Here is an 18723-nt window from a genome sequence, read left to right on the forward strand (position 1 = left end):
AGTGCTTCCAGAGGCAGAGGAGCTGTGCTTCCAGAGGCAGAGGAGCAGTGCTTCCAGAGGCAGAGGAGCTGTGCTCCCAGAGGCAGAGGAGCAGTGCTTCCAGAGGCAGAGGAGCTGTGCTCCCAGAGGCAGAGGAGCAGTGCTCCCAGAGGCAGAGGAGCAGTGCTCCCAGAGGCAGAGGAGCAGTGCTTCCAGAGGCAGAGGAGCAGTGCTCCCAGAGGCAGAGGAGCAGTGCTCCCAGAGGCAGAGGAGGAGTGCTCCCAGAGGCAGAGGAGCAGTGCTCCCAGAGGCAGAGGAGCAGTGCTCCCAGAGGCAGAGGAGCAGTGCTCCCAGAGGCAGAGGAGCAGTGCTCCCAGAGGCAGAGGAGCAGTGCTCCCAGAGGCAGAGGAGCAGTGCTCCCAGAGGCAGAGGAGCAGTGCTCCCAGAGGCAGAGGAGCAGTGCTTCCAGAGGCAGAGGAGCAGTGCTCCCAGAGGCAGAGGAGCAGTGCTCCCAGAGGCAGAGGAGCAGTGCTCCCAGAGGCAGAGGAGCAGTGCTTCCAGAGGCAGAGGAGCAGTGCTCCCAGAGGCAGAGGAGCAGTGCTCCCAGAGGCAGAGGAGCAGTGCTCCCAGAGGCAGAGGAGCAGTGCTCCCAGAGGCAGAGGAGCAGTGCTCCCAGAGGCAGAGGAGCAGTGCTTCCAGAGGCAGAGGAGCAGTGCTTCCAGAGGCAGAGGAGCAGTGCTCCCAGAGGCAGAGGAGCAGTGCTTCCAGAGGCAGAGGAGCAGTGCTTCCAGAGGCAGAGGAGCAGTGCTCCCAGAGGCAGAGGAGCAGTGCTCCCAGAGGCAGAGGAGCAGTGCTTCCAGAGGCAGAGGAGCAGTGCTCCCAGAGGCAGAGGAGCAGTGCTTCCAGAGGCAGAGGAGCAGTGCTTCCAGAGGCAGAGGAGCAGTGCTTCCAGAGGCAGAGGAGCAGTGCTTCCAGAGGCAGAGGGGCAGTGCTTCCAGAGGCAGAGGAGCAGTGCTTCCAGAGGCAGAGGAGCAGTGCTCCCAGAGGCAGAGGAGCAGTGTTCTCAGAGGCACAGGAGCAGTGCTCCCAGAGGCACAGGAGCAGTGCTCCCAGAGGCAGAGGAGCAGTGCTCCCAGAGGCAGAGGAGCAGTGCTCCCAGAGGCAGAGGAGCAGTGCTTCCAGAGGCAGAGGAGCAGTGCTTCCAGAGGCAGAGGAGCAGTGCTTCCAGAGGCAGAGGAGCAGTGCTTCCAGAGGCAGAGGAGCAGTGCTTCCATTAGGTGTCACAGGAATGTAGCAGTGGTTAGGGCAAGGTGCTTCTGCTGGGTGCTTCTCTATCTTGGCTGTGATGTGCAGAGGGATTTGGAGTTCTCTGTATTCATTTTCTCTGCATTATTCTCCAGTGATTTTGGATTTTGAATTGTTTTTTAATCTATTACTATTTAATAACAATTATGTATGAATTCTTGAATAACTATTTTTTATAATTCCCCTCCTCATGTGAGGTGCTATGGTGGGCACAGAGAGAAAGGGAATCTGTGGAGAAGAGAAGGCTCCAGGGAGACCTTCCAGTACCTGAAGGGGGCTACAAGAAGAACACAGAGAGGCTTTTAACAAAGGCTTGTAGTGACAGGGTGAGGGACAATGGCTTCAAATTAGAGAAGAGCAGATGTAGATTGGATGCTAAGGACAAGTTCTATACCATGAGGGTAGTGGAACACTGCAACTGGTTGCCCAGGGAGGTTGTTGGAGCCTCATCCCTGGAGATATGCAAGGTGAGGCTCAACAGGACTCTGGGCAACCTGATCTGATTGGGGATGCCCCCGCTGACTGCAGAGGGTGTTGGACAGGATGACCTTTGGAGGTCCCTTCCAACCCAGACCATTCTATCATTCTATGAGTCTGTGCTCCAGCTTCTTAAAGTTGAAATGTGAAAATGAATTCAACATTGGTTCCTTGTATATAGGTTTGACTACACAGGCAAGTTTGTCTCAGAATATAGTTTAAGCCTCTTTCCATAGCCAGACTGTGATGCAGGAAGGGCTGGAGATGGAGCAGGTGGTACTGAAACTTTCTGTGGTCCTGTGGAAGGACTATCTCTTCAGGGCCTGCCAGGATTTGTCCTGTTGGCTGAAAATCTTAAGGGTTAGCAAACCCCAGCATGATGAATGCTTCAGAAATCTTCATTTCCAGGCAGGAGATAAAGGGAACTAAGATTTTGCTTAAGCTTAGTAATTTTTTTAAGCTTAAGCCTGCATCTTTTGGAGGAGGCAATTAATATATCTCTAAGACTAACCTTTCTCTCTGGAGTGTGGTGAGTTGCTTTACTTTGGGGGAGGGGTGCTTGGGGTTTTTTTGTTCTGTTTTGGTTTGGTTTTTCTTCTATCAACACGAAAAGCCACCACAGTCTGTTTGAACTGGATGAAATGGAAAACTTGTGGTCCCTGTGTAGGCAGCAAAAGGTTCACAGATTAATAACTGAATTTTTAAAAGACTTCAGTTGTTCTAAGTTGCTCTTGTCCTGTCCAAGGTTAAATTTGATATTAGAAGCGAAAGGATCCTTAATCCTCTAGTGAAAAAGGTTTCCCTGCTGTGCTCAGTCAGTCTAGAGGAGAAATCTACTGAACTTGTGCAGAGAGATGATGAGATGGGTTGGCAGAAGGGAAATGGGAAAGTGAATTTAGAGAGGATTTGGGAGAGGAAGATGGGAAAGATGATTGTGTAAGGGCAGCAGGGCATGAAGAACTAGAGAGGGAGCCGGGCTGTCTTTTAAGAGTGAAGGAGAAACATATAAGCAAGATCTGTGGCTGAGACTTGGTGACTGGCAAAGATAGGAACCCACCCTAATGAGGAACTGCAGTCTGGAATAGGAAATTCCAGGAACAGATACAGCTGAGGACATTGAGTATGGAATAAGCACTGGAATGGAGTAAAGACTGGGCCTGAGGTAGGCGGGAGAAACAATGTTGGTGAGAGGGTACAGAGCAAGGAAGAGTGAAAGCATAGAAGAATAGGTCACTGGTAGAAAATGGCTTCAACCATAACCAAAATGAAGTCTTAGAGTCACAGACTGATTTGGGTTGGAAGGGACCTCTAAAGTCAGCTAGTCTAACCCCTCTACACTCAGCAGGGACATCTGCAACCAGAGCACTAAACAACCTGACCTGGAATGGTCCAGGGATGGGGCATCTCCCCCCTCTCTGGGCAGCCTGGACCAGTGTCTCACTACCTATCTTATGATTCTTTTGTTACCCACTGCCATAGCTGAAGACACAACAGGGCTGCAGTCTACTGATATCTGCTGGTCAGGCCATTATTCAGGTGACTGAACTGACAAGGGTGTGTGGACACCTGCATCTATTTTCCATAGTTACATAGGATGTTTCATAGGAGGTTTTCTGAACATTGAGAGGGAAGAGAAAGTGGTGGAGTATTTAAACCTAGAGAGTAGAGCTGAGTGGGTGCCAGCTGGAGGTCCCTGATGTTTCTAATCTTCTGCTTTTTGAGATAAATGATAACCATCTTGGGAGCAAATGCTAACATACCTCTGGTAGGATTATTGTTATTTTAACAGCAAAGCAGTAGCTGTTTTTCCTCTGACCTTCTTTCTTGCCCTCTGAACAGAAGGAAACCCGTAACACTTGGAGATCAACAATAAACCATCTGACTTTTTCAGCCCTTTTTCTAGGTGGGCATATTAGAGAGAGATGGGGTTAGGAATACAGTATTTTCTTTGTATCAATTCAGTGGTATATGAAGTGAACAAAAGTTGTGTCTCCCTGTAAATGCTGGTGCCACTCTGCAGACCTGTGGTGGCCAAGCTGTGTCAGGAGTTACTGGAATGTTTCAGTGACATATTAACTGTCCTTTTCTTAGAAACTCTTCGCTTTCCTTAACCCGCTTGCAGCAAATGGATTTCCAATAAGCATCTACCTCCTTTCTCCTCTTTCCAGTGCAAAATAAACTCTTTCAGGGCACAGTGGTGCATTTGTGTAGAAATGGGCTTTGCTGAGGAATTCAAAGGCAGGCTCTGGATCAGTTCCCTGCACGAGCTTTGCAATATCCCTGCAAAGTGCTGTGATCTGTATTTGGCGCCCAGAGCATTGCTTAAGCTAGCGGGGAGAGAACTCCTCTCTTGCGCTTTCATTGGCAGCACTGTCTCAGACTGATCCTAATGGGGTGGAAATGAGCTCAGCTGCCTAATTCTGTTAAAAACATAGGCTTTTTTTTCACACATGAATGCCCATCTACTTCCTTCTAGCCTTGCTGCTGAAGCCATGGCAGCAAAGAATCAAGCCACAGTTGCTGGAAACAAAACACACTGCCTTTTTTTTTTCCACTTCAGTTTTCTCTCTTTTTTTTTTAATAAGCAGTAAGAAATGGCCAGTGCAAGAGCCTCCATTCACCCAGAAATAAACATTCTAAAGGATAAAGATCTTGATTGTACAAATGAGCTTTTCCCCTGACTTTTAGGGCATGACTAACAGACTTGCTCATTAGCATTGTAATTTTAAGTAGAGCTGTAAACCTCCTTTCACTGTCAATGTCTCAGAACTCAAAAAATGAGGGCAGTGCACCCCCAACACCAGATGTGGCTCTTGGCAAGCCAGCTTCGTGTCAGCTGTGATCCATGTGCCAGCAGATAGCCCAGGATCTCCCGTGGGCTGTCATGGTTGGGTGTCAGAGTTGTTGGGTGTACACAGCTCTTTAGTCATCATTAATCTAATTTCCTTACTAGTGAGCAACCTATTTTCTTACCTATGAGAGGTGAAGCAAGTGAGCAGAGCTGTAAATCTGCCTCTGCATCTCTATGTGCCTGAAATGAGGACATGACCATTTCCTGCCATATAAACAGTCCAGAGCTACATCTATACCTTTAGGTCCATTAAAGTTGACCTTCCTGTGCTCATTAAAACCAAGAACTCAGTTTTTTAGTTCCAAGATAAATGTATTGGTGTAGGGAAGCTGAAAACCTGAACACCACTTTGCTTTGCTTGGATATCAGTCTTCATTATGTCATGGTTTTACCTTCTGAAGACTGCAGAAAGTTTTCTTGTGGCAGGCTCTGGTTTTGTTCTCTGTGGGAGCTGTGGATGTTCCTCAGGCAGAGCTGGCTGTGTGGCAGGAGGATGTCTTCATGGGTGTTCATGCAATGATCTCCCTTGTAAGTGACTTGCTTGACTATTAATAATTCCCTTGTGCTAACACTATTGTAAAACTGGCTCCTAATCACTTGTTTGGCTGTAGAAATGAGCTGGGAAGTGGTTTAAAAAGTCTGTGTCCAGGCGTACACAGCAAACAGGGATTAGGGAATCATGTCAAGTTACAGCTTTGTCTTAGAAGATAGCATGGAGCAGAGAAGAGAATGGCAATAGTTTGATATTCTTTGGTGGACAATCCTCCTTCTTGGGGGCTGGTTTGAGGGGCTTTTTTTTTTTTTTTTTTTTTTTTTTTTAATCCAATCAACAAACTCAGAAGTTCCTCAAATTTATGAAGCAAACAATCTGAAGTTCCTGTTGGTGTATTTTCCTGGACCAAGTGACCTTTTCCTTGAACCTAACATGGACTTCCCCAATTCCTCACAGCCTTCCTGCAAGAACAGTACCTTGCCTGTTGCAGATTCATGTCTCCAGCAGCAAGTGGGGATCATGGAAGAGTGAACAAACCCTGAGCACATCTGATCATAGAAACCTGTGGCTGTGCAGTGGGGCCATGTGGCAGCAGGGAGATGAAGTATTAGGGACAAGTTGGAATTGTTTTGCATTGAGTCATTTTCAGGGCAGAGAATTAACCCAGTTGTATTTAAAGAAGAAGAAGGCTGCTTGGGCTAAAAGACAGCTTGGATTTCAGTCAGGCTTTTAATATGTGCATTGGGGGTATTAACCAGGCTGCTGTAATCCTGACACTATGGCCTGAGTGTTCAGATCACACCAGAGCCAGAGTGTGTTAGAAGCTGCACTCTTTTATAGGCTTGACAGTTTCTAAGGAACTGATTTAGCTGTATTTTCTTGTACAAAACACCTGTATTGAAATTCTTCAAGGGTATTTTCTTATCATCACACTGATCAGATACCAATGGTCTTAAAGAAGTGCTGGACCTGCCCTTCACATTCTGCTCTCCTCACACTTTCCTCTGGCATGAAGTTCCTCTGCTTTATTTTTGTCTGAGCCATATCCTAGGGAAAGGGCAATTATTGGGCCGAATGTGGTACATTGATTTTGTTCAGAGCAGGCTTTTATCTGTTCTCTGTTATCCCAAGGAGTGTCTACAGCACTTGGAAATGAACATTTATTCAAATATGTGCATTAACATCAGAGCTAACCAGCCATGGCATTAATGGCATCACATTGCTGACTGCAACACCCTGCTGGAAGGAGGACATGAGCATGAAATTAGAATCAAATAGCTGGTCATAAATTGTATCTAGATCCCTTCTCAAAATGTGTTGCTGGAGTACATTGCTACCCCTACTTGGCTGCAGGAATTTGAAAGTGTATTGGTCTAGTTAAGGGAATAACTAGGAAAAGAAACTAGGTGACACAGGTTACAGTTTCTGTCCTCTTTTCCACTGCCTGAATTTCCAACCACCTGCTCCTCAGGACTCCCCATTTGTCTAACCTTAAAATGAATAATAACCTATAATAAAATAACCTGTTGGAATGGATCCAGAGCAGGACACAGGAATGATCTGAGGGCTGGAACTCCTCTGCTGTGAGAACAGGCAGGGACAGCTGGGGTTGTTCAGCCTGGAGGTGATGGTTTTAAACTAATTGAGGGTATTTAGATGAGATACAAGGAATAAATTTTTATGTTGAGGTTGTTGAGACATTTGGCCCAGGTTGCCCAGAGAGTTAGTAGATGCCCCATGCCTGGAATCATTCCAGGACAAGCATCTGGGACTGAATAACCAGCTCTAGTTGCAGATGTCCCTGCTGACTGTAGGGGGTTGGACTAGCTGACTTTTAAAGGTCCCTTCTAACCCAAACCAGTCTGTGTGTCTACGATGATGGTTGTGACATATTCTGCTTTGCTGTAAGTAATTATCCAGTCTTGGCATTGTTATTGGTTTGGTTGTTTGTTTTTTTTTTTTTTTTTCTTCTGCTTCTATGGCATGCTATGGAGAGAGAATCTCTGGGGATGTCATCAGGGCATCAGCTAGTCTCCATCTGGAGAGGTTCCTCATGCATGACTGTGAGAGAAGCAGTTGCTGCTGCGCCTCGATCTTGAGGAAAATGGACAAACCTCAAGTGGTTTGGGGCAGTTGTGATCTGTCAGTAGTGCTCACAAAGCCAATGTTCAATCTACTGATAGCTCCTCTGCTAGATCTACAAGTTGAGCTGGAAGTATTTTCTTGGGTTTTTTTTTTTGTTTGTTTGTTTTTAGTCTTTGGGTTTGAAAGACAGGATTCTGAAAGAGCAGAGAGAACTTCTCGAGCAGATTGCACAGACATAAAAGGAAGCCACAGTTAGAAGCAACAGAAAGCCTGCCTGCAAGAGAGGGCTTTGGTGCTCAGAGTCATTCAACAGAGCCATTGCTGTGTGCAGGAAACCTCTCTCTTACCTACTGTTTTGATCCCCTTAGTTATTTTTATGGAGATAATGTATGTTTTGGCAGGAACTAACTCCTATGTTAGTCTAATCTTTTCCACTTACTCCATTTGAAGCTAACAGCAGAAGCAAACAGAGGGAAGAGGTCATGAAAACAAATGCACGTGTGTGCTGGTGAAGTAGTTAAAATAAACACTGGATTTACATAAAAATGAATTTCTGCGCCCCACACATTTCACTTCTGCTTGATAAAACCCAAGTGGTTTCCCTGCTTCACGATCTCACCTTCATTAGCATATTTGATTGTGCTTTTTGTATTTAATCATCCAAATGCTCAATACTGTACCTGTGGTTCCCAGCCATGGAATGCTACTGCTCTGTGGTATCCATGAGAGATGTCTTTAATAAACCCAGTAATTACCCTTTCTTGTTGGGTTAGATGATTATTTTGAAGTTTGTTAGGGAACAATAGCTTCAGGTGTAAAAGGAAGAAAGCTTTAATTTTACCATTTCAAACCCTAATAGAAAAAAAAAAATAAAACAAACCACCAAAACAATGCATTTAAGCAGATGTTAATTTACCTCTTTTAAAAGGTGCTGCTTAATTACCTTGGAGTTCTTTACAAGTGGAGGTTTGGCAGCTCTGTTCTGCTGTAAACTGGGGCAGGCAGTGGTAACCCTGTGCAGTCTGTGGTCTTGCTCTCCACATGCTTTGCTCATTGTTCAAGCCTGGGCTGGTGAATTATTAACCTGTGAGCGTGGCAGGCACGTTTTGTGACAAATTCAAAGGTCTGTTGAGTTTCTGAAGTGTCAGATGGATCTGGGCTCAGTTGGAAGGCATTGGGGTTGATTGTTCATTGCTTTGTTTTGTTTCACAAGGTTGAACTATGAGATCAGAAGATGTTTAAGGGATTTGTAATGTATCAAATATTCCCCCTCCTTTTTTTTTTTTTTTTAATCTTGAATTTCTTTCAGTGCAGAATTCAAAGTGAAATTTGTGACTGAAACAAAAGGAGATCAATCCAAACCCGAAGATGTGTTGTGAAGAGCTCGTGGTAACTGTTGTGAGAGCTCAGTCCCTGGCCTGCCTAAGCACATGCTCCATTATCTAACTTATTTCATCTTTCTTTTATAATGGATTCATCTGTGTGGCAGATGTCCTCCTTCATTGCTCAGAGTGCCATCAAATAGCCTATTTTAGTTCATCAGCTGTAATGACACCGATTTCTTTGTGTGTGGCTTGGGGTTTAGTTGATTGTAGGTGTCTCGACAAACAGATTGTTTGTTCTGTGGGGATTTTATTGTATCAGTCTCAATCCTTTTTTTTTTTTTTTTTTAATCTCTTTTCTCTTGTGAGTCTTCTCTCAGAAGATGCCTCTCTGTATAATTGCCTGCTTTCAGCTTTGTCTGTACTCTTTGGACCAGTCCTGATACCCAAACTGCTTAAAAACCAAACAAACTTAGATCCAAATCTTAGGGAGAGGTTCTTTTTGCAGAGCAGTGCAGAGCCAAAAGACTTTTACAGTACTGAAAGACTGGGGAGCTCTGTTTAATCAGTGTTTGTTATCCATCATGCCTGAAAAGGCATTTATACCACGTTCAGGCACTGACATGTGATGGGCAGGAGCTCTGAGCTGTGCCACTCAGAAAAGGAGCTCTGTCACTGAAAGATGTGCTGTGCTTCAGGGATGGACAGAGTTGTCTGTCATTCTGAAACATCCATGCACAGGACATCGATGTGGAAGGTGTTTGTGGAACAATTCATCTGCCAGGATCTTTTTGAAGGGGTCAGCAGCACTCTCTATAGAGTTGGTTGCTTTATCCTGGACTGTGACAGACACTTGAATAACGTCTGGAATGCTCTGTGTTGTGATAGGAGGCAGGTCTCATCCTGTGGAAATTTAAGGATAAAGAAGAAGAAGAGGAAATAAAGATGAGGTAGATTCATAGTTTAGGGTGAAATGGAAATGCAACATTTGCACAGTGAAATTCCAGAGACTGCAGGGGTTCCAGATTGATGTTAACAGGTTGGTGGGAGCTGTTTCATTTCTCCTGCCTCTTCAGAATTTCCTTTGGGTTTTTGCAGGGTCTCAGGACACTTAGGCAATTTTACTTTGACTTATGCATGTTACACCAATGTCTTTTTTGTAGATCATCTCTTATTCAGGTTGGGGTGGTTGGTTTCTACCTTGCTTTGGTAGGTATTTTTGTGGAGCTGAAGCTGAGGGACATATTAACAGCTTTTCTTATATCAGCCAAGTGCAAGATTAATAATTTTGGGGGGTTTCTTGCATTATTTGGAAGCTCTAATTCCGAGAGTATAGAAATGGAGAAGTTTGTCCCATTTCAGACATTCACCAGTCCTGGAGGATTGTAGATAAGCTATAAACACTTTTAGTTTTCTTGGTCCTTTGAGGGGAAAATAAGTCCTTAATTAAAACTGAGTGATATTGGGCAGTACAGTTCCAGGGCTGGGCATTCCACATCTTTTGAGATTCTGTCCTTACAGAGTTAAAAACTGGAAGGAATTTAATGGAGAAGGAAGTAAGACCACTATCCTTTAAAAACAATAGTACAAAATCTCATCTTTGGAAATGAGTTTCAGTGGTTGATGCTGCAGAGGAAATCAGTGTGGAGCAGGAAAACATTTTCAAAATTACATAGTCTCAGTTTCAATCTCCTTTTTCTGAAAATGGAGAGGAGGGAGCCAGGGAGAATGTAAGGCCTTCTAGGGCCAGCTTCTATTTTGGTGATTTCATTTCAGTTTGGTTTCTTCCTCTCTGAAACTGAAGTTTAAATAGTTTTTGCTTATTTATATTTATACTTTGCTCTGGAATCTAGAAGGTCATGAAATGCCAAGTGTCTATGAAATTTCTCATGCTGTGGGTGTTTCTGAAACTTCTATCCCCATCCTCCCGTTGCTGGGAACTGGACGTCAAAGAATCACAGAAAGGCTTAGGTTAGAAGGGACCTCAAAAGTCATCTACTCCAACCTCCCCACCATGGACAGAGACACCTCTCAACTACACTCAGCTGCTCAAAGCCTCAACCAACCTGGCCTTTAACAGCCCCAAGGAGGATGCATCCACAACCTCCCTGGACAGCCTATTCCAGAGCCTCACCACCTTCCTACTGAAGAGCTTCTTCCGAAGATCCAGTCTAACCCTGCTTTGCCTCAGCTTCAAACCATCCCCCCTTGTCCTGTCTCTAGACACCCTCATGAAAAGTCCCTCTGCAGCCTTCCTGCAGGATCCCTTCAGGTGTTGGAAGGCAGCTCTAAGATCCCCCCAGAGTCTTCTGTAGGCTGAACAACCCCAGCTCTCTCAGCCTATCCTCACAGCAGAGGTGTTGCAGCCCTCGGATCATCATTGTGGCCCTCCTGGAGTTGCTCCAACAACTCTGTGTCCCTCTGATGATGTGGACACCAGAACTGGATGCAGTATTTGAGGTGGGAGCACATGTTTGCACTGCACTGGAAAATGTCACAGTTCTGGATTATCAGTCTGAGAACAGTTTTATGGAGGGTGTGGTATGTTCTGTGATTGCACAGGGGGGTCTGGACTATGTAATCTCTATTTTAGCTTCTCAGTTCACAACTTTGAGTCATTGAGGTTGTGGAGTCTCCTCCTCTGGAGAGATTCCAAACCCGCCTGGACACTGTGATCCTGGGTGGCCCTGCTTAGCAGGGTGGTTGGAAGAGATGCTCTCCAGAGGTCCCTTACAATGCCTACCATGCTGGGATGCTTTAATGCAAAGTATCTCTGTGTAGATGTATGCATACAAACTTATTTTTATAAGTACTTTTTACATGGAGTACTAAGGAATCTCATTCAAGAGTTGTTTGTTTTTTTTTTTTTCTTTCCTGGATCCTAAGGGTTTGTCATGACTTATACGGAATCCTAAACCAGCTGCTAGCTTTAAATCCCTGTTCCTTTAATATCCATCCTATTTCCAAAGCGGCTGCATGTGTGCAGCTATATAAATATTGATAACAGTTCATTTTCAGAAGGAGCTATTTTCCCATTGAGTTTTTATGGAAGGAATACAGACCTTGCTGCTTCTTCTTGGTGTATTTGCAGCTTATGGACTGATGTCAGTATGCTTGGGCTGTGTTTTACATTCAAAGATTACTAGATGGCTTTTTCTCCACTTGAATTATCTTTCCAATATGCACTACTAGCATTCAGGAGTCCTTGTGACTTCTTTTTTGGTTGTGTTTGGCAGTTTGATTTTGGAGTTTTTGTTTTGTTTTGTTCTTTTTGTTGTTGTTGGTGTTTTTTTTTGGTTCCCATGAAAATGTTCTGTTCCTTTTAGAGGGTGAAATCCTGAGAGAACACGAGAAGGGGGAGAAGCACTGAGTACATGCTATACATCAAGGGACTGTATAGGCAATGATGTGTATTCTAATTACCTTGCTTGGATACCTATTGAGCTAAAAAAGCCCCACAAGCTGCGGAAATGTCAGATAAACAAAGTGTGACATGTGTAGTGTTGTTGCCATCTGACTTACCTCAAACACTGATTTTACTCCCTCATCCTTCATGCTTTATATCCACATGTCTAGCAGTGCCTGCATTTATATTTTATACAAAGGGCAGAGTCTGCAGTCAGAGCTTTTGAGTTATGCTGTTAAAAATAAATTGAGGAACAGCAGGTGAGAATGATTCCTACACATGAATATTCAAGCTGTACCTCAGTTGGATAATGTAGAAAGAATAATAAAGAGCAACGAAACTTTGGTGGGGCCAAGGTGTTGATAGGATCTGAGATCAAAGTTTTATTGGCACCTCGTGGAGATGACTCAGAAAACTTCCTCAATGAGCAGTGTGGTCTGCTTATGGCCCCATTGCCAAGGCATTCCAGAGAATAAAAAATGAGGTGTTGGAAATCTAACAGGCAGGCTCTTGGACTGGGTTCTTACACTCTCATGCTGCAGTCTCTGAGCAGAATGGGATTAGGGTGTAGGGGCTATGGAGCTAAATTGGAAGTTGAGAGATTTGAGTCCATTCCTGCTCTGGCAGCCATTTCCTATGGATATCATTGCTTAGGGCTGAACTAATCAAAGTAGTTAGGCACTTCCAGGTAGACCATCAGCTACTTTTTTCTTTATTGTTGATAAGATTGGAGAAAGAGCAGCTTTCATACAACTGAACTGGTGCCACTGTTGGATTCAGGGAGCTCTCACAAGAATCAGGAGCATGGCCACTGTACAGGGCTCTGTGGTGAAGGATCTCCAGGGAGCCCTCAGGAGCCTCCTGAGTGTGGGTCTGACATTCATTTCTCCATCACTTGCACATCATAAAGACAAGAACATTCAGAACTGCAAAATACATACCCTGGCAATCTGGAAGGAAGCATGTAAATGGATGACTGGCTGCTTTAAATGTCAGGTGATTATTTTTTCACTTTTCTTGCTTCACAGATCCTGTCCATGGACCACAGAACGTGGAAGTTGTTGATATTCGCTCCCGACAGCTGACGTTGCAGTGGGAGCCCTTTGGCTATGCTGTGACTCGCTGCCACAGCTACAACCTCACAGTCCAGTACCAGTATGTCTTTAACCAGCAAAAATTCGAGGCAGAGGAGCTCATCCAAACTTCTTCCCACTACACCTTGCGAGGTCTTCGACCCTTCATGACCATCAGGCTGAGGTTAGCCCTCTCTAACCCAGAGGGCAAAATGGAAAGTGAGGAGTTGGTTGTGCAGACAGAGGAGGATGGTAAGTTAAGCTGAGTTTGCTTGCTTGTTTTGGGGGGCAGACTCATATTTTCAGGCTATAAGCAACACTCTGTTCCATGAGACTTACAAATGGCTTCTCTGGACAGTGTTTAATGCAAGTAAAATTTATAGGCATAAAGAATTTGCATTTCACAAACAGGGCAAGGATCCCTGAAGTGCTTGGTAACAACAGACACCAGTCTGAGCAGTTGCTGAGCAGCAGTAGGTTTAAACCTATAGAAGTCAAGTTCTGAACTACCCAGGACCTATAGTGCAGCTTCCTTTTTGGATGGGCAAATGCAGTCCTGGCATTTATTGATTTTAATTGTGCCACTGTCCCAAGAAGTTGTAATTTCTTCCTTCACAGAGTGTAGCTTTTCTTAATTTAACATTTTATAGAATCATAGTTTTTATAGAATAATTTTATAGAATCATAGAACAGTTTATAGACTCAGAGAATCCTGTTTTGCTTGGAGGAGACCTTTAAGGTCATTGAATCCAACCATCAACCCAGCACTGCAAGGTCACCACTGAACCATGTCCCTCAGCACCACGACTGCATAGCTTTTCAGTCCTTCCAGGGATGGGTACTCCACCACTGCCCTGGGCAACCTTTTCAGAGAATAAATTGTTCCTCATATCCAACCTAAATCTCTGCTGGTGCAACTTGAGGTCGTTTCCTCTTGTCCTGTTGCTTGTTACTTTGGAGAAAAGACCAACCCCTACCTGCCTCCAACCACCTTTCAGGGAGCTGTAGAGAGTCAGAAGGTCTCCCTTCAGCATCCTCTCCTTCAGGCTGAACATCCCCAGTTCCCTCAGCTGCTCCTCACAAGAGCTGTGCTCCAGACCCTTCCCCAGCTTCATTGTTGATAGATCTCAGAAGCTCCTTTGTTGTAAACTCTTCTGTTCCTGATACACTCAACAACTGTTCCCAGGATGTACTGATGGAATGCTTTAAAGGGTTGTTATCCCATCTGAGCTGTTCCAGCCCAAGGACTCTCACAGACCACCAGCCTCCATTCTGTCTAATGTGTTAGTGAAGCCTTCTTCCTCTGCCAGAGCTGTAAGGAGTTGCTGGCCTAAATTTCTTTCAGCTGAAACTGGCTCTTGCATCCCAGTATATCATATGAGGGGACATAAGAGGGTGGCAGTTCTCTCAGAAAAATGAAGGTGGTTTTTATCAGACAGGCTTGGGAGTGCATTTACTTAGTTATCTTCCACAGCACTGCAATTTTGCTTGAGTAGGTGGATTTTTAGCTGGCCTTGTAGCCATAATGAAGTATAAATCTCACATTCTACTTTACTAAAGAAGCAGTCCTTCATATTGATAAAGGTGTGCAGCTCAGGAGCATCTTTATGCCAAGGTGCAATCTGGTTGTTTAGGTGCTGCAAGGAACTTGTGGGTGGAGAAGGGCAAATTAAATCCCTTGCTGCTGCTGCTGTTCTGGAATAAAGAAATACTGAGATTAGCTTCACGTTTTCATGGATTCTGCTTTTATTTATCTCACTCATTGGTGTTATTGGGACCAAAGGTTGAGAAAAGGCCCCTCATATTGACAGTACCTTGGTGATAGTAATACCTTGAGGAGTTTTATTTATTATATTTCTTTCTTTCTTTCATTTCCAGTTCAGAGCTTCCTGTCTGGTGGCCTCTTGGTGTCTTTGAGTTTTGTGTTTCTGGAGCTGGTGGTAGCTTCTAAGGTTTTGTTTTTTTTTTGCCTTCCTGTAGTTCCTGGACCTGTTCCTTTGGAATCCATCCAGGGTGGACCTTTTGAAGAGAAGATCTATGTTCAGTGGAAGCCTCCAAATGAGACAAATGGCATCATTACACTCTATGAGGTGAGGAGAACAGATTGTTGTCAAGGAATGCTTGCCACTGGGTCTTTTTCATATGTGTTGCAGCCAATCTTTAGCTCTGAGAGATTTCAGTAGATGCTAAAAGAAGCCTGATTAAAATAGATAAGAAATTTCAAGATAGTCTGCTACTACCACTGAAAAGGTTTTCTAGTTAAAAAAAAGAGAAGATATTTCTGTACCAGTGTTTGTGACAAATTGAGAACTATGCTTTCCTCCATGTCTCAGAAATTCAGTTCCTGCCCTTTTCCTTTCTGCGGTACTTCCAAGGTCAAACCAAATGATTCTGTGAAAAAGTGAAATAATATTCTGCTTTTATGGTGGTTCATAGAATACCAGGTTGGAAGGGACCTCGAGGATCATCTAGTTCAGCCTAGATGTAAAAGCTCTCCCCATGGGCTTGTGCAGCATTTTCTGACACAAAATGGGGGCAAGAACCACTCTTTTGTGTTTTTGTTTGGTTTGGGGTTTGTGGGTTGGTTGGTTGGGTTTTGGTTTTGTTTGTTTTTGTTTTGTTTGTCTTTGTTTTTGGTTGGTTGGTTGGGTCTTGTATGTACAATTGGGCTTTGGAAAAGGCATGGGTGCAGGCAGCAACTCCGCTGGCACCAAGGAGGTTCTGCTCCTTTCTTCTTCCCCTCCAGCTTCTCAGTTTGTGGAATAGCATGTCTTAAAACATGCTCTCCATGCTAACACTGGCTATCTCCATCAGAGGGATGATCCAGTGGAACAAATCCAGTAGGTTCAACATCAATAAGGTCTAATTCTGCAGTGTGAGCAGGAGATGGCAAGTTTCTCCTGGACATTAATGTAACTACACTTTTAGGACATCTCTCCATCTGGCTCACAAAGGGGGCACTGAATTTGATATGGCAAGACTAAATTAATTGACAGAAGCAGCTCTTCTTGCTAATTTTGTGTCGTCTTAGCCAGGTGATAGTTCTTGACCAAGCAAGGGGTCATTTTTCACTGGTTGCTGTTGAGACATTGGTGGAGGTTGCATATCACTTGTCTGTACTAGACCAGAGCTAGTCCTTGCAATGTCATGGTTTTAGAAGGTGTATTACAGGCTGTCTTGTGTCTGTGCAAAGAATAATGCAATAAAGCTGTCTGTATTCTTAAGGAATTAATCTGAATAGGATCAGTAATAAATTGATTATTTTCCTGGCAAGGCAGGTGACCTGTTTAAATGGAAGACATTTAAAATAATCCAAATCAAATGATGCAAAAAACCCCTCTGCTTTTAATTTTTAAAGAGGCATTTTCCTGCTAAAAGAATGCCTTGGGCTCAGCTCATCAGAAGGATTTAGCAATCTGAGTAGCTTTTCTGGCTGAGCAGCTGCATAGAGATACTTGAATGCCTCCAGGGTAGCAATGCAACCTTTGTCTCTGCTGGTGTAATTTTAAGATTTCATGCCATGTGTCTAGGACCAGAGTAATTCCTCAGTAGTAATGACCTCCAAAGTGTTGTTTTAGGCAGGGTTCAGCTACTTTTTGGTGGCCTTACACTGCTTTAACAGAGTTCAGCTGACCTCTTGGTTAGAGAGTGCAAAATAAAGCTAGTGGTTGGTCTCTGGTAGGTTTTCAATGCTTTCACATGGCCTACAGGATTCATCCAGGTGGAAGCAGAGGACTTTAACAACAACAGAAGGAAAAAGGTCAAGCAATGAACTTGTGCAGCACTGCTTTAATGAGGTCTCCCTCACTTCTGGAGCCCAGCTATACAGCCCAGTGCTGCTCTGTCACCCCCAAGGAGCAGGAGGCTCAGCAGTGTGCAGGCAAACTGCAGCTATCTAGAAACTGTGCAGTTGTGTTGCTGTCACTAGGGAAAAATAAATCTAAGAGCCTGCCAACGTTTATGAAGGAACAGTTCCCTGTGAGTACAGATCAGAAACATCCCTATATGAATGTGAGTTAGTGGTGTCAAGTCCTACATTACACCTGGAGGAGCACACAGAGGGATCATGTACTGACAGTTTCTCAAACTGCCTTGGGCCCAAACCCTCCTAATAAAAAAAAATAAACCCTCTCCTCCTAAGTAAGAATTCCCTCCTAACCATCCATGCTGATCAATACCTAAAGGGAGGGTGGGGTGTGTGTGCAAAATATGGGGCCAGACTCTTTTCAGAGATAGGACAAGGGACAATGAGCACAAGCTGGAACACAGGAGGTTCTACCTGAACATGAGGAGAAGCTTCTTCGCTGTGAGGGTGCTGGAGCCCTGGAGCAGGCTGCCCAGAGAGGTTGTGGAGTCTCCTTCTCTGGAGAGATTCCAAACCCACCTGGCCATTGTGATCCTGGGTGAGCTGCTGTGGGTGCCCCTGCTTTGGATTAGATGATCTCCAGAGGTCCCTCCCACCCCCAGCCATGCTGAGATTCTGGGATGACATCAAGATCTGATTCGTTGCATCTGAATACTGTATTTTCTCTCTAGTTATGTTAAGATTTTTTTGGTTTGTTTTGTTTTGTTGTAAGCTTCTAAAATGCCTCCAAATATTCACACTGTCTCTTCTACGTACATCCCTCTTGCTTTTCCTTGGGACAGATTTCCTTCCCAGATCTCTAATCACTCCTGCAGCTCCCTGCCAGGCAGATTTCCACATCACACAAATTGCCATTGCAGTCTGCATGCACACTGCTTACAAGCCAACTGGGCTGAAATTCAGCATCACAACCTTCAGCAAGTCATTTGGCAGCCAGAATCACTAATTCCATAATGACTGAATGCTTCCAAAGAGCCTAAACAAAATGGAAAGGCCTTAATGAACCTTCTTGACTTATGCAAGTCTCTTCTGATTGATATTTATGCTTCAAAATGCTATTGTACTCTTTTAATAAATGTGGCAATAGCCTTGCATTTAAAACTGGTTTCAAACCCCCCTGTGTGCAGATGGAGGATTAATTTTTTACATTGGGTACAGACACAGCTGGATTTTTGAACAAAGGAACCTTCTAGATCCCCAAATCAGCATGTAATTGCAGTCTGTTTCTAGGGAGCAGAAACCTCTTGTTCAAGAGAACTTGGGAAGCTCTGGGAATTACAAGTCAGTTAATCAGCATGCTGCAAAGATCAGGGTATGAGCTGTGTAGAAAGCAAGTGATGGCACAGTTCATTCTGGGTGTGTGGGGAGCACAGCAAAGCAGTTAATAAACAGGAGCATATGCTGCATGAGGAGGTGTCAGCTGAGCTGTCTGGTCAAGTCAGCCTTTAAGGAGATGCACAGGCTGCTGGCACAAACAAGCCATGCAATGGAGGTAAAGCTCAGGAGCTCTGGTTCAGTCCCCAGGTGAGCAGGTGACTTATGAGATGAGAAGATCAATCTGTGTCCAGAAACAGAGCTCAACAGAGATTATAGATTTGGCTGGTGCACTGGTTTGGGTAGGGTGGTCTGCAGAGATGGTTTTGCATATGACATCCATGATAGAAATGTCATTAGAGTTGTCTTTTGTATCAGAAAGTCAGCAATGGCAAAGAATATTTCACTAAGTCCTGTCCCACTTCAGTCTCCTAGAAGGCTGAAAGCATCACACCTTGGGCAATTATTTTTTACCAATCCTGCAAAGCTGCTGTGTTTTAAAACCCCTAATATTAAATGCTCCAAGTTGTGCTTATGCCCTGTGGGAATTCCT

General features: G+C 44.4%; 1 protein-coding gene across 1 annotated transcript in view; it reads left to right on the top strand.

Annotated features, from left to right (window-relative positions):
• The window catches only part of PTPRT (protein tyrosine phosphatase receptor type T), a 419404-nt gene that overhangs the window by 260227 nt on the left and 140454 nt on the right, over nucleotides 1-18723 (top strand). Inside the window, exons 8-9 of the mRNA XM_054391936.1 lie at nucleotides 12947-13243; nucleotides 14972-15081. Coding sequence (XP_054247911.1) covers nucleotides 12947-13243; nucleotides 14972-15081 — 407 coding nt within the window. The remainder of the gene's footprint in view (nucleotides 1-12946; nucleotides 13244-14971; nucleotides 15082-18723) is intronic.

Source organism: Indicator indicator, chromosome 24 (assembly GCF_027791375.1).
Source record: "Indicator indicator isolate 239-I01 chromosome 24, UM_Iind_1.1, whole genome shotgun sequence".
Lineage (NCBI taxonomy): Eukaryota > Metazoa > Chordata > Aves > Piciformes > Indicatoridae > Indicator > Indicator indicator.